Source organism: Chlorocebus sabaeus, chromosome 17 (genome assembly GCF_047675955.1).
Source record: "Chlorocebus sabaeus isolate Y175 chromosome 17, mChlSab1.0.hap1, whole genome shotgun sequence".
Classification (NCBI taxonomy): Eukaryota; Metazoa; Chordata; class Mammalia; order Primates; family Cercopithecidae; genus Chlorocebus; species Chlorocebus sabaeus.
Window position 1 is genome coordinate 10931248 of NC_132920.1, and position 14116 is coordinate 10945363.

The 14116-nt window shown below is 41.1% G+C and overlaps 1 protein-coding gene across 1 annotated transcript in view; it reads left to right on the forward strand.

Moving 5' to 3' along the window:
- Positions 1-13895, forward strand: part of SYCP2L (synaptonemal complex protein 2 like) — a 75129-nt gene extending 61234 nt beyond the window's left edge. The window contains exons 23-28 of the mRNA XM_073006214.1: positions 5198-5299; positions 6216-6322; positions 8896-8987; positions 11395-11494; positions 11590-11648; positions 13871-13895. Coding sequence (XP_072862315.1) covers positions 5198-5299; positions 6216-6322; positions 8896-8987; positions 11395-11494; positions 11590-11648; positions 13871-13895 — 485 coding nt within the window. The remainder of the gene's footprint in view (positions 1-5197; positions 5300-6215; positions 6323-8895; positions 8988-11394; positions 11495-11589; positions 11649-13870) is intronic.
- Positions 13896-14116: the final 221 nt, after the last annotated feature.

Here is a 14116-nt window from a genome sequence, read left to right on the forward strand (position 1 = left end):
CTTTGTCCCACATTCTCATTCTTTCTGTCCTTGCCTTCATTTAGATTTATAATTTTTAATCATTTTCCCCCTTTTCCTAGTTTGGAAGTTTTCATCTCCTATTTCTAAAGTTAACCCTAGAAATTTTAACACACACACTTTTAAAAGCTTCAAGTTAATATTTTTACCATATTCCAAACAGAAGAAGGACCTTCAGACACTAACTTCAATCACATTTCTGAACATTTAGTTTCCAAACATATGGGTTATTTTAAAGGTATTTCATTACCTTTTGCTAACTTTTTGCAAGATGGTCAGAGAAACACAGTCTGTGTAATATTGTTTAGAATTTATTGGGGTTTTTATTAAGGCCAATTGGACTTGCCTTATGGTTGAAAACTATCCAAATTTCATGAGCATTCTGTGCTGTACTTATTCTTCTGACCATTTAGCTGCTTCTCTAGTTTTTCTAATTTGTAAAATGTTTTCTGTTGGTATTACTTCACTCAGTGTTTTATTAGATTTACACTCAGATTTAATCATTTTGCTCACAATTCCTTTTTGCATCTTTCCTCCTGGTATCACTGTCCTTTTGTTCTTTTTGCCTGAATTACTCTAAAAAATATTTTCAGCATTTTCATTACAGGATTGATGTTTCTTTTGGAAAACAGAGTCTAAGGTCCAACTGGTCTTTCGTTTTTGTAGTACGATCAGCAGGACCCCTTCCCTTAACTCCCTCTCCTCCAGCACTCCAACAGAAGCTGGGAGAGAAGAGATGTGTGTCAGAGGGACCCTCAGACAGGCTGGAGTGACAGTTTTGGGTCACTGCAGCCTTCGATCTCCCAGGTTCAAGCAATCCTCCCACCTCAGCCTCCCAAGTAGGTGGGACTACAGGTGCATGCCACCACGCCCAATGAATTTTTGTAATTTTTGTAGAGACAGGGATTTGACATGTTGGCCAGGTTAGTTTTGAACTCTTGGACTCAAGCAATTTGTCATCTCAGGCTCCCAAAGTGCTGGGATTACAGGCATGAGCCACACGCCCAGCCAGAGGATAATTTTTTTTTTAAGATTTTGAATTTTGCCATCATCTGCCTTCTTGGAGAGGTCTCCAGAATCAGGAAGGAGTCAAGAGGATAGCCCCTTCCTAGCTCAGTGCCTGGCATATAGATACACTCCATAAGTATTTGTCAAGGGAATGGAGTAAGAAAGTTAGAAAACCCAACATTTAAGGCTGGGCATGGTGGCTTATGCCTGTAATCCCAGAACTTTGGGAGGCCAAGGCAGGAAGATTGCTTGAGCCCAGGAGTTTAAGAGCAGCCTGGGCAACATAGTGAAAGCCTGTCTCTACAAAAATTACAAAAATGTTAGCTAGGCATGGTGACATGTCCCTGTGTTCCCAGCTACTCTGGAGGCTGACATGGGGGTGGTTGAGCTTGGGAGGATGAGGCTGCAGGGAGCTGTGATTGTGCCACTCTATTCCAGCCTGGGTGACAAAGCAAGATCCTATCTCAAATGAAACAAAAAACCCAACATTTAATAATGAAACTCTGCTTGATTCCATATTTAAGCATGTATATGTAGTCACAAATATTTATTATCAATTGAGTTATCCATTTTTAATTGTATTAATCTATACAAAAGATATTTAGTAGTCCCCATCAGACTGAGTATTCAACAGTAAAAATCATCTTTAAATTGTCATACTCTTAGCACTTAATAAACATCGGTAAACAAAGCACTTGCATTGGGAAAGCATTGTAAAAACCACATGGAGGATCTTTCAGTAGATTCTGTTCTTGCTCAGTAAAGACTGTTGGCCTATATCATTGTTTACCACAGGATGTCACTTCAGAGCAGGGTTTCAAAAAATGCCTTAACTTAGGGGAACTTGGCTGTTAACCACAGGATTGGTTCTGGTCTGGCATTAAACATTGTTTTTAACAGAAGTTTTGCAAGTTGAAAAATACAACACAGATGCCAAACATACGTTCACTGAAACTTGTGCCCAGTTGGCCACCCAAGAGAAGTTCAGAAGCTCCTCAGATCGTACCTGTCTTCACTTTTCTTGGAAATGAAGAAAGCCGGGTTCTTGTGAGAGCAGAACACCCTCTTTACAGCCACTAACACATACACACGGATTTCACGTTCTTTTAAGATGACTTGACTACGTTTGTGTTTTTGAGGTGTTTTCTGTATATAGTTTTAACGCTGTTATGAAAACATTGGAACATGACAGTGAAAAGCAGCATACGGTTACTGTGGAAACAAAACTGAGCCAAGGACATCACTTAGGACCTGCAGCCTCTCCTGATGAAGTGCTGGTTCTTGTGCAGGAGCCTGTGCTCCCTGGAGAGCCATGCCTTTGGTACAGGTAAAGAACTTCACCAGCACTGCCACTTCGAAGAAGGTTTCTAGAAGTCTAGCGATTTCTGTGTCTCTGAAGCCATCCATCTGGATGATCCCTTGTTAGTAGGTTCACAGATTCTGAGTAATTCATTCAAGGCGTGACCAGGTTATTTACATGATGTTCCTGGACTTCTCTCTTTGGTGGATGTAACTAGTGTCTGTGCTGACAGATGCCTTGCTTTGCCCCAGGTATGCCCAGTGGGCGGGGAAGGGGGGAGGATTGAAATTCAAGGCCAAGCTTTGGCTTATTGCTATAAATTTGCCCCCAAGAAAAAAAAAACAAAGAAGTTCCAGAAGTGGCAGAACAGGCAGTAAGGAAAAGAAACGTGGTGATTGTTGATCAGTGCCTAATTGAGGCTAGGTGGAATCCTTTTTAAGTGGTTTCTTTTGGCCCTGACTGGGGTATAGACACCACAGAAGATGCAAGCATGAATGCTGTTTGCCTTGAGGCTAAAAGAAAAGGATAGAGTTGTAATTGTTTCTTTTTTTGATTTTTAAAAATCTTGGCCCTTGAAATGATGGGATCCCCCCAGAAAATATCCATCCAAACCTTTCAAACAAATGGACACACCTAAGTCTAAGTGCAATGGGAAGAAAAGAGGTACTAGCTCCTATAAGATGCCTCTCACAAATAAGAGTATTTCTTAATGTGTTTCTTTTCTTTTTTTTTATTACAGAGAGGCTAGATACTGGCTCTTTCTTTTCTAAGTTCTGCAGAATGGAAATGTGATCTCTAATGAATTTTTCCATTTATGAAAGTACTATTATAGAATACTAATTAGGGTGTCCCATGAGGTCTGTCCTTAATAGTTATTACTAGTTACTATTATTACTGGTTTAGTCCTTTTTGCTTTGAGATAATCCTTTTTCTCTCTCAGTTGGTATCTCTTACCACTCTTGTTTACCATTCTCTTTTTTTTCCAAATTCATATATTTATAGCTTCCTCCAAAAGATAGTTTTATCAGATCTTAAAGTGCTAAATGTATTAATTACTATTTGTCTTAAAGTGTTAAATGTATTAATTGCTATTTGTCTGTTAATACAGGCAGTTTCTTTTCCTTACTGCCTGTTCTGCCCCTTCTGGAACTTTTATTTTCTTGGTGGCAAATTTGTAGCAATAGCCCAAAGCCTGGCCACTATAGCAAATATATAGTGGCTATTTAGGTCTCTAAAGCTTGTGCTGTTTCTCTACCTCTACCCTCACCACTAGGAGAATTAGAATAACAGAATTGAAATAAACTCTTTATCTGTTGTATTGAGATCTCCATTGGGCATATCAGGTGTTTTATTTGTAGCAGCTTGGGTATTCTGCAGCATTCATTTATTCATTTATTGAACAAATGTTTATTGAGTGTCTACTATGTGCCAGACACTTCTGTCGGTGTCAGGGATATGGTAGTGAAGAAAACCAAAATGCCTGCCCTCATTGGGCTTTACCCTCTAGTGTGGGAGACAGATGATGGACAAGTAAAACATGTAGTATGTTGTATGTGATAAAGGCTGATAAGAAAATTCAGCTGAGAACAGAGTGTGAAGAGTTGGGAGGCTACATTGAAAGTTAAGGTTAGATGGATGGAGAAATCCTTGGTGCAGATCTATGGGGAAGTACTCTGGTCAGAAGGAGTCTCAAGTGCAAAGGCCTTGAGGTAAGACTGTGCCAGGGTTGTCCGAGGAACTACAAGGTGACCAGGATATCAGGAGCAGAGTGGAGGAAAGGTCACTTGCCTCTTTACCTCTCGCTATCTGCCAGCCGCATTGCCCTGCCTCTCGCACATAGTAATGTCCACATATTCATGGAATGAATTAGTGAAATTGAATTCCAGAACTTTCAGAGAGAAAAATCAACAGCAACTAGACAGGTGGGTGACAAAAGAGAAGTCAGACGATGTCACAACTAAAGGTATGGTGGGGGAGAGAGAGTGGTTTAGGTGGGGAGGGATAGACTCGAGTGGGGTTTGAAATAAAGATGTCAAATACTTGGAGACACAAGTTGGCCGCTTGACAGAGCTCAGGCAAGAGAGAGATTTGGAAGTGACAATTGAAGGTGAAGGATTTAGGATTTCCTCCAGGGAGATGGTCTTGGGCAGGAACTCAGAAAAGGAGGGATTCATTCCATAGGCAGAACTTTGAGGATGGAGAAGCGGGCAGCAAAGAAAAGGAGGAGTTGAGCATAACGCCAGGGCTCTGTGAACCATGGTGGTGCCATTGATAAGACTGGGAGGGCCCAGGTGAGGACCAGACATGTCTGGGATAAAAGTGAACATCAGCATAGAAAATATGTAATGTTGTGCTGAATTGAAATGGGAATCTATGTTCGAGACTCTCAGTCACTTGAGCTGGGAGGAGGCAAGACGGCCTCGTTTATGACGTAGCCTTCAGCATAGCGCCGATGTGCCAGTGTCACCAGCAGATGGCGCGCTCCAGGATGTGAGCTGAAGCACTTCCAAAGGCCCATCTGCCTGGTAACCTTGCTGTCTTGCTGTTTAGCTCAGAACCCTGGAAACGTTGCTTTTGATGTCTACCATTACTGCTTCACTTAGGAACGCTCTGCTTAGTGAGTGGTCTGTGCTAAGCAGAGGGTTCCTAAACGTAACTGAGCTCATCAAAGGGATGCCTGTTCCCATGTTCAGGTATCAGTAGACATCGTGCTTTGATACTTGGGCTGTGCCTAGTCAATGCACCGAGTAACTCATTAGCAACAGGCAGGGGACAAGTTTCAGATGCTACTCATCAAAGTTAGATATTAACTGCCAAAAAATGAACAAGATAATTTTGAGTCAAAAGGAAATTTGCTCTGTTTGCCTTTAGACATACCAGAAGGTAGTTTTGCTAAGTCAAAACAATCAAGATTGGAAGAAGAGGTTGCTCCGGGATCCCCTTTCTCAATAACAGAAGAAAGAGAGTTGCCAGGTAACATCATGCACCCAGCCAGTGATTCAAGTAGGAGTGGGATAAATGGGTCAGCACAGGATGTACCAACATGAATTACAAGGGAGGTATAGTTTTAAGATCATAGTAGCTACAAAATCCTAAAAACTAAGCTTTGCGTGCTTTCGGAGACAAGTAAATTGTTGCACAAATTATAGATAAAAGCAAGTGCCATTATCCCCTAGCATTTTTATTTCTTCCTCTTAACTCTTCCTTCTGGCAATTTTCAGGGCCCAAGCATTCCTAAAGTTGCAGGCCTCTGATACAGTTGATAGTTATTAACCAAATTTTTGTGTGTGAAATATCTATACCAATTAAGAAGACTGATCTGGAATGTCTGCATGTTTGAGGCCGGCCTTCTGGACAAATGGTACCACACATTTTGAAACAAAGGGTTCCAACACAACAGATTTGAAAGCATTGATTCCAGACAGCCTGGATTTGAATCCAGGAGCTGCTGGTATGAGCACGCAAAACTTATGTGAGCTCCGTTAAACGGGAATCCTGACAGTACGTACTTCACACAATTTTTGTGAGACTTAAAAGAATTGATACTTGCAAATCCCTCAGAACAGCACCAGACCCCTTGCAAGCAAGGGGCACCCAGGAGCGGTTACACCAGAGAAATACCCTAGCCATGTGTCCTCCTCAGAACCTCTTACAACACCTTGGCCTGCTTCTTAGACAGAATGTCAGTTGCCCTGATTTCAAGTGCTGGGAAGGTTTGGAAGAAATGAGCACTTGCCAGAGAACGAGGTCATGTCCGGGCAGTCAGCGGGGCTTCCATGGTTCGCATCTGTGCTTCCAAATAACTCATCCTCTGGGCAACTGATGAATTGAGCAAGTCTAGTTTGAACACTTTGTTAGTTTTATTCAATGTTTTATTTTTGTTTTCCAGAAGGAATTTCCACTTCATCCCTAGAAGTTGTGCCGGAGAACTTGAACGGTTCTGCCATTCTCCCAACCTTTGAAAACTTCTCTGGAAAACTGGAAAGAAAATACGAGGTAATAGTCCACAAAACGTAAAAAACGAGAGTGTTATGAATCTGGAGGATATTATGCTAAGTGAAATAAGCCAGACAGTACTGCATGGTCTCACTTATATTGAAATCTAAAAAAAGTTGAACTCAGAAACAGGGAGTAGAATGCTGGTTACCCCCGGGGTCGGGGTAGGGGAAATGGGAGATGTTGGATGGAGCATACAAGCTTTCAGTTACAAGTTAGTAAGTTCTGGAGACCTAACATGCAGCATAGGAGACCTAACCTATAACATAACATCACTGTAGTTAGTGGTAATGTACTGTGTACTTGAAATTTGCTGAGAGAGTGTATCTTAAGTATTCCTACCACCGTCACCCCCAAGAAGGTAACTATGTGAAGTGATGAATATGTTAATTTGCTTGATTGTGGTAATCATTAAAAAAATTTTTTTAAAAAAAATAGAGACAAGGTCTCACTCTGTTGCTTAGGCTGGTCTCAAACACCTGGGCTCAAGTGATCCACCTGCCTCGGCCTCCCAAAGTGCTGAGATTACGGGTGTAAGCCACCAAGCTTGGCCTGTGGTAATCATTTCACAACGTATATGTATATCGATCATGTGTATACTTTCAATACATAAAACTTTTGTTTTTCGTTTTTTAGAGACAGGATCTTGTTCTGTTGCCAAGGCTGGAGAGCAGCAGTGAAATCATAGTTCATTCTAACCATGAACTCCTGGGCTTGAAATCCTCTCACCTAAGCCTCCCATGTAGCTGGGACTACAGGTGCATGCCAACACACCTGGCTAACTTTTAAAAATTTTTTGTAGAGATAGGGTCTTGCTATGTTGCCCAGTATGGTCTTACACTTCTGGCCTAAGATGATCCTCCTGCTTCAGCCTCCCAAACTGCTGAGATTACAGGTGTGAGCCACCGTACCTGGCCTGATTTTTTTTTGTCAATTATACTTCAACAAAGCTGAAAAAGAGGAAAGAAGGAGAAGCTAGTTCATTATGAATTTAAAGTAACAACTTCATATTATTTATCAATGCTATTGTTAGCCTTCATATGTGAAGGTGCTTCTAAATGTTTTGGGAGGGGTATTTGTCTTAGCTGTGGTCACTGATTTCAGTGTTTCTGAATTGTGGTTTGTATTTATCAGACAGCTATTCCATTTTCATTTGCCCCAATGAGACCAAGTGGACCTATGTGTAAATCAGACTGATAGTTTGGTTTCATTGGTAGCATTTTCAGACAACTGAACTACCGGAAAGCAATGATTTGGTCACAGTGATAGACAAGGAGGAGGGGAAGGAGGGAACCAAGTGGACTAGAGGGGAGTCTGGGGCCAGGCACGGTGATTCATGCCTATGGATCCCAGCACTTTGGGAGGCCAAGAGAAGAGAATTGCTTGAGGCCAGAGTTCAAGATCAACCCACGCAACATAGTGAGACCCTGTGTCTACAAAAATGTTTTTAAAAATTAGCCAGGCATGGTGACATACGCCTGTAGTCCCAGTTACTCAGGAGGCTGAGGTAAGAGAATCCCTTGAGTCCAGCAGTTCAAGATTACAGTGAGCTATGATCATGCCGCTGTGCTCCAGCCTGGGCCACAGAGCAAGACCCTGTCTCTATTTTTTTAAAAAAGAGAGAGGAAGCTGAGACAAAGATGGAGGTAGACTGTGGATTGGTGGTTGGCCAAGTGGTGGCAGACCTTTGAGACACTGCATACAGCCCATCTCCAAATCTTGTCTACAAGATGAATATTGGAACCATTTCAATCTTCCTTTTTTGTCCTGTTACTTATAAATCCCAAATGACTTATTTATTAGTACATTTGAGAGAAGTATATTACTCTAACCAACATTCATTTAACTAACTTAGATCTCCAGAGTCTTATTTTCTGTGATACCGGTGTAAGCCAATTAGTAATAGAAATTTATTCATAGTTTTCATTATGTGTATTGGTAGTATATTAGGCCATTCTTGAATTGCTATAAATAAATACCTGATACTGGATAATTTATGTTTTTTTAAAAAAGAGGTTTAATTAGCTCAAGGTTCTGCAGGCCATACAGGAAGCATGGCACTGGCATCTGCTTGTCTTCTGGGGAGGCCTCAGGAGCTTTTACTCGTGGTGGAAGGCCAAGGGGGAGTGGATGTGTCACGTACGGAGAGCAGGAGCAAGGGGTGGGGAGGTGCCACACTTTCAAATAACCAGGTGTCATGATTTGCTATTGTGAGGATGGCACCAAGCCATGAGGAATCCATCCCTGTGACCCAAACACCTCCCACCAGGCCTCGCTTCCGATATCGGGGATTACATTTCAACATGAGATTTGGGTGGGGACAAATATGCAAACTACATCAGGTAGCATGAGTGTAAATTTTTCTATTTCAGCTTGTTCTGTATTGGTACTGAACCTGGGGTAATACCTGACAGGTGTGTAGGATGATGCCTGATCACACTTGTTTAGCATTCATGTTTGCTATGAATATCATTGCATGCTGGCAGCATCTTTTTAACACAAAACATACACTCAACTTATGTAATTATATTAAACCCAAATGTGATCATTTTGTTATTGTTGTTATGATTTAGCTTAGGTACGGAAAGCGTCCACTTAATTCAGAAAATGCAAAGAAAGCACCAGATTGCCTAATAGAGCTTTTAAACCAGATGCAACTGTACAGGTAAGTATTAGATTTTCAAACAAAGTCATGGAAGTATGATCACTCACCAGCAATGCTTGTCTCATGACCACTGTGCTAGGGCCCTGAGGAGTTGGGGCCTGAGCAGATGTGAGGATTGATACATCATTTAACCCTTCTGGGTTTCTGGTTCTTCACTCATATGATAAGGGTTTGAACTAAATGTCTTTCTTAAGCCTCATGGTCTACCACGATACTAAAATGCTGTTCTTAAAAAAATTATTATCCAATTATGAAGACAAGGCAAGCATGGATATATATGTTAAAAGTGCGGCTAAATGAAATATGCTATCTCCATACAATGGTCTATTATTCAGCCTTAAAAAAGAATTAAATTCTGATACATGCTATACCATGGATGAACCTTGAAATCATTATGTTAAAGGAAAGAAACCAGATAACGGAACAAACGTTGTATGACTCCACTTATATGAGGTGTACCTAGAATAGTCAAATTCATAGAGGCAGAGAGTGCAAAAGAGGTTGCCAAAGGTGGGGGGAAGGAGGAGCTGTTGTTTAATGGGTACGGATTTCTGTTGGGGATGATGGAAGAGTTCTGAAAATGGATAGTGATGATGGTTACAAAACATTGTGAATATACTTAATGCCATTGAATTTTATACTTAAAAATGTTTAAAAGGGTAAATATTATGTTATGTGTATTTTACCACAGTAAGAAAACACCAGCTGGGCGTGGTGGCTCACGCCTGTAATCCCAGCACTTTGGGAGGCCGAGGTAGGTGGATCACCTGAGGTTGGGAGTTCGAGACCAGCCTGACCAACATGGAGAGACCCCGTCTCTACTCAAAATACAAAATTAGCTGGGCGTGGTGGCGCATGCCTGTAATCCCAGCTACTTGGGAGACTGAGGCGGGAGAATCACTTGAACCCGGGAGACAGAGGTTGCGGTGAGCCGAGATCATGCCCTTGCACTCCACCCTGGGTGACAAGAGCAAAACTCTGTCTCAAAGAAAAAAAAAAAAAAGAAAACACCATACATACACAATACACACATTTGTACGTGCACATACACACGCACCCTTATGACCATATAACAAGAAATACAAAGGTGCCAGGATTTCAGAGGGGTGAGGAAGGCGAGTGGAGGGATGGGTTTCTGTAGTGGTTTGAGTTAACTCAGAGTGATTACAATGGAAGTGCTTCCTGAGCAAGGTTTTAGAAACAAAGAGTCGAATGGCACAGGGAAGGTGAGAGTAGAACTTGTTCCTTGTTGGAGAGAATGGCCTGTAAATGAAGGAAGGGAAGAAAGGAATGGCCAGTTGATCTGCTTAACCGAGACAGAAAGTTTCTGAGGATGGAATGCATTATGACTGAATAGAAATTTTTACTATTTTTCAAAGTCTGGTATGCATGCAGTGTCCTTTGAATGTGAAAGCAAGCCCACGAAGGACTTTGCATTTGTGGAATTCCCATGCTATTTCAAGGGCACACAATTATCTGTGCATTCGCTCAGCAAATGCACACTGAGCAACGTCGGATACCAGGCCCTGTGCTTGGTATGAGAGTGAGGTGAGGACGAGTTTTAGATGCTCTTCATGGAAACATTTGACCTAATAGAGAAGACAAACTATAAGCAAGCAAATAAGAAAATTAACAAATAAGCAAATATGACCATTAGACAAAGAATAGCGACTTTTAGAAATGTTAGAGCTAAAATGTAGATGTGGGAAAAGAGTATATTAGCTCATTCCTGACCGCAGCTTTCAGGGCCAGCTTAATGCAAGAGAAAGGGGAGCAAGTAGAAGGTAGGAAGGGATGGGGAGCCTCAGTCTCATCTTCCCTGGAGTCATCTGTCCTGTTCTCTACTAAAAAAAAATCAGCTTCCTCCTTGCTGCTGTTGAAAGCTGACCTGAGACCAGGTGCGGTGGCTCACGCCTATACTCCCAGCATTTTGAGAGGCCGAGGCAGGCGGATCACCTGAGGTCAGGAGCTCAAGATCAGCCTGGCCAACATGGTGAAACTCCGTCTCTACTAAAAATACAAAAAAATGAGCTGGGTCTGGTGGCGTGCACCTGTAGTCCCAGCTAGTCTGGAGGCTGAGGCAGGAGAATCACTTGAACCCGGGAGGTGGAGGTTGCAGTGAGCTGAGATTGCGCCATTGCACTCCAGCCTGGGCAACAAGAGTGAAACTCCATCTCAGAAACAAAAAAAAGAAAAAGATGACCTGAGAGTTTGCACAGTGAGGTTTCCAGGTTGGGGATGAGCAGGCAGGGAGGGAAGGGAAGAGAAGGGAGACACCACGTGTTCCCATGACGAGAAATGTCTGGAGAAGAATCTGAAGTAGCCTTGTAATCAGATGACTTACTAAGAAAGTCTGCTGTCACATCCAAGCTGTCCCAATGACATTTACTGCTTTTATGTTTATTAGACTCAATAAACTAGAGCACTTTCAAAATTTGGTTCTTCAAGAATTGAACAGTCTTAAGAAGGATATTCAGGCCCTGGAACACCTTGAGAAGGAGGTTCTGGTAAGTTTCTTTTGTTTGGAACATTTTCTGACTTCAGATCTTTCCCAGGGAAAAATAACACTAACTACTTAAACAAAACTTTTGTTCAATCTTAGGAATTCTGGGGGAAACAGTCTGCTGATCTGCAATCTTTCTGTGATCTGCAAGTGCTAAGGTACTTGGAAAGGTGTTCTTTCTAGCAGAATCTTGGTTGAAGTACGAGGTAATGCTTTAGCTAGAGAATGGGCAGTTGGTGATGGTGAAACTCCCATAACTAGCGAAATAACTGCATCTTTTTGAACTGGCCGCTTCTGTGGCACCTCCCTGAGGATAGAGTGCGGCTAATGATACCAGTCAAGAAGCGTAAATCTTGAAAAGCCTAACTTCCAAGTTTCTGTGTTTTTTTAAAATGCCGATTGTTTTATTTTCAAGCAGTATTTTTAAAAATTAAAATGACTAGATTTTGAGAAAAATGTTTAGGCTTCTAAGTAAACAGTTTTCAGTTTCATACAAATGTTCAGTTATATACAAAATTGTGCTTTTGATAGACTATATTCTATTTTACTCATTTACACATTTTTTAAAACAGCAAATGGATTGATCCTGCTATGGCTCCCTGGACTGTAATTTGTCAGTGCATCCCCTGGGGCTTCTCTTTCTATCCATTTGGGATATCGTCCCATGTTTCGGAGCCCAAAGAAGGGGAGAGTTGAGTCTGGACTCCTACTTCTCTACTTCTGCCCTGAGGGAAAATTCTAGTGTTCTCTTCCCATTAGAATAATCAAAAGGAATCCCCATATAAATTTATAATAGTTAAAGCTTTATCTTCCAATTGAGAATCAGCTGCTTTCACAGAAATTTAAGGCATGTGGTTTTTGGAAGGATATTCTTCTGGTCATACATATATTTCAAAGCAAAAAAAAAAAATCTTTTAAAATTTGAGTTATCTATCCTGCCTTTTACTCCCGTTAACACAGTTAATGATAATGACTGTATGAACCATTTCCACAATCCCTCACACACCGTCTCCCTCTGTGTTGCATTATGTATAGTTAAAGGTGATGACACCTTTTAAACTGTCTTCTCTTAATATCTATGTTTGGTAGTGAGTGGTTCTCCAAGGTCATGGAATCAGGACCTCTTTACATATTTAACATTTACTAAGGATTCCCAAAGAGCTTTTGCTTATGTGGGTTCTATCTGTGAATAGTTTTCATATTAAAAATTGAGACAGATTTTTAAAAATACACTTATTTTAAAATAACAATAAACCTTTTCGTGTTGATATAAATAACAGATTTTTTGTGAAAAATAACTAGACTTTTCAGAACAGGAAGCATGTGGGAAGAATAGCATTGCTTCATGTTTTTGCAAATCTCTTTAATGTTTGGCTTAATAGAAGCCGGCTGGATTCTCGTATCTGTTTCTGAGTTTAATCTGTTGTGAGTCATGTAGCCTTTGGGAAATTCCCCTGGACATTTTTGAGGGAGTAAGAATTTAAAAAACAAAAAATGTCTTAATATTCTTATTATTACTAAAATAATTTTGACTTCACAGAACCTTTGGTTTCTTAGGGGTTCCCCAGACACACTTTGAGAACAGCTGATAAAAAGCCACGCTGTGTTAAGCACTAGAGAAGATTATATCCCCTAGTCTTCTGAAACCTGGGGGATGCATTTATTTTGACTAAATCCCCAATTTTAGGCAACTTTCTCTTCAAATATTGTAAGATATTAATTACTATTTGCATTCATCTCCCTTTGATAACAGGTCCCTGTGTGAACTTAAATGCCTTAAAAACAACCATCTCCTAAGTATACCTCCCTTGGGGTTTTACGTTTGTTCTTTTCTCTTCCAAACACCAAGAAAACTTTCCTCTGGCTTGCCAGTGAGGGATGATGGTGATTCTCTTAGCTCACACTGAATGCTTATGGGTGCCTGGCCCTGGGCTGCGTGCTTGATGTGCAAGGGCCTTATAAGAAGTTAGTCAGCCTTATTCAAGGTCAAACAGGTATCCCTTGTCTGTCCTTGTCTTATGTTTTCATGTCAGTGATGGCCTATGTGTTTTGTTAAAGAAATGAAAAGAATATCCCTCAGACTGGATTATTTCGGCCCCTAGCTTAGAACTCCAAGGAGTTAGGGATTCAGTGCTTCGATGGTGCCCATGAAATACCTCTGCGTATGTTGTGGGCCAGTGGTGCCGACAGAGAGAGTGCATAAACTGGAATCAAATGAACATGTTAATCTCTATGTTAATATCCTCGGTTGTTGGTCTCTATAATTAAGTAATATAATGGTCTGTGAAATAACTCTGATATGCGGATGTATCTAGATGTATGTTCTTGTTTTTAAATTGCCTAATGTGAATGTAATGAGAGATGGACCAATTTCTTCCAGGTTCAAATCAACTCAGACTTCATAAGAAAGCCAAAGCCTGGTTTTGTGATTGCAGCCCTCAGGTAGGTGCAAAGATTTGCATTGTTCAGTGGATATGAATCGGGGTCAGGGCAGGGGGCAAGCTCTAAAAGATACCGTAACGCTTTGTTCATAGGGCATCTCTGCAGCGGAGCTTCTCCTTTACAGCAATTTCTCCTGTCTTAGAAACTATCCTTTTGGGTCTGGGTCATTCCTTCAGTAAGTGTT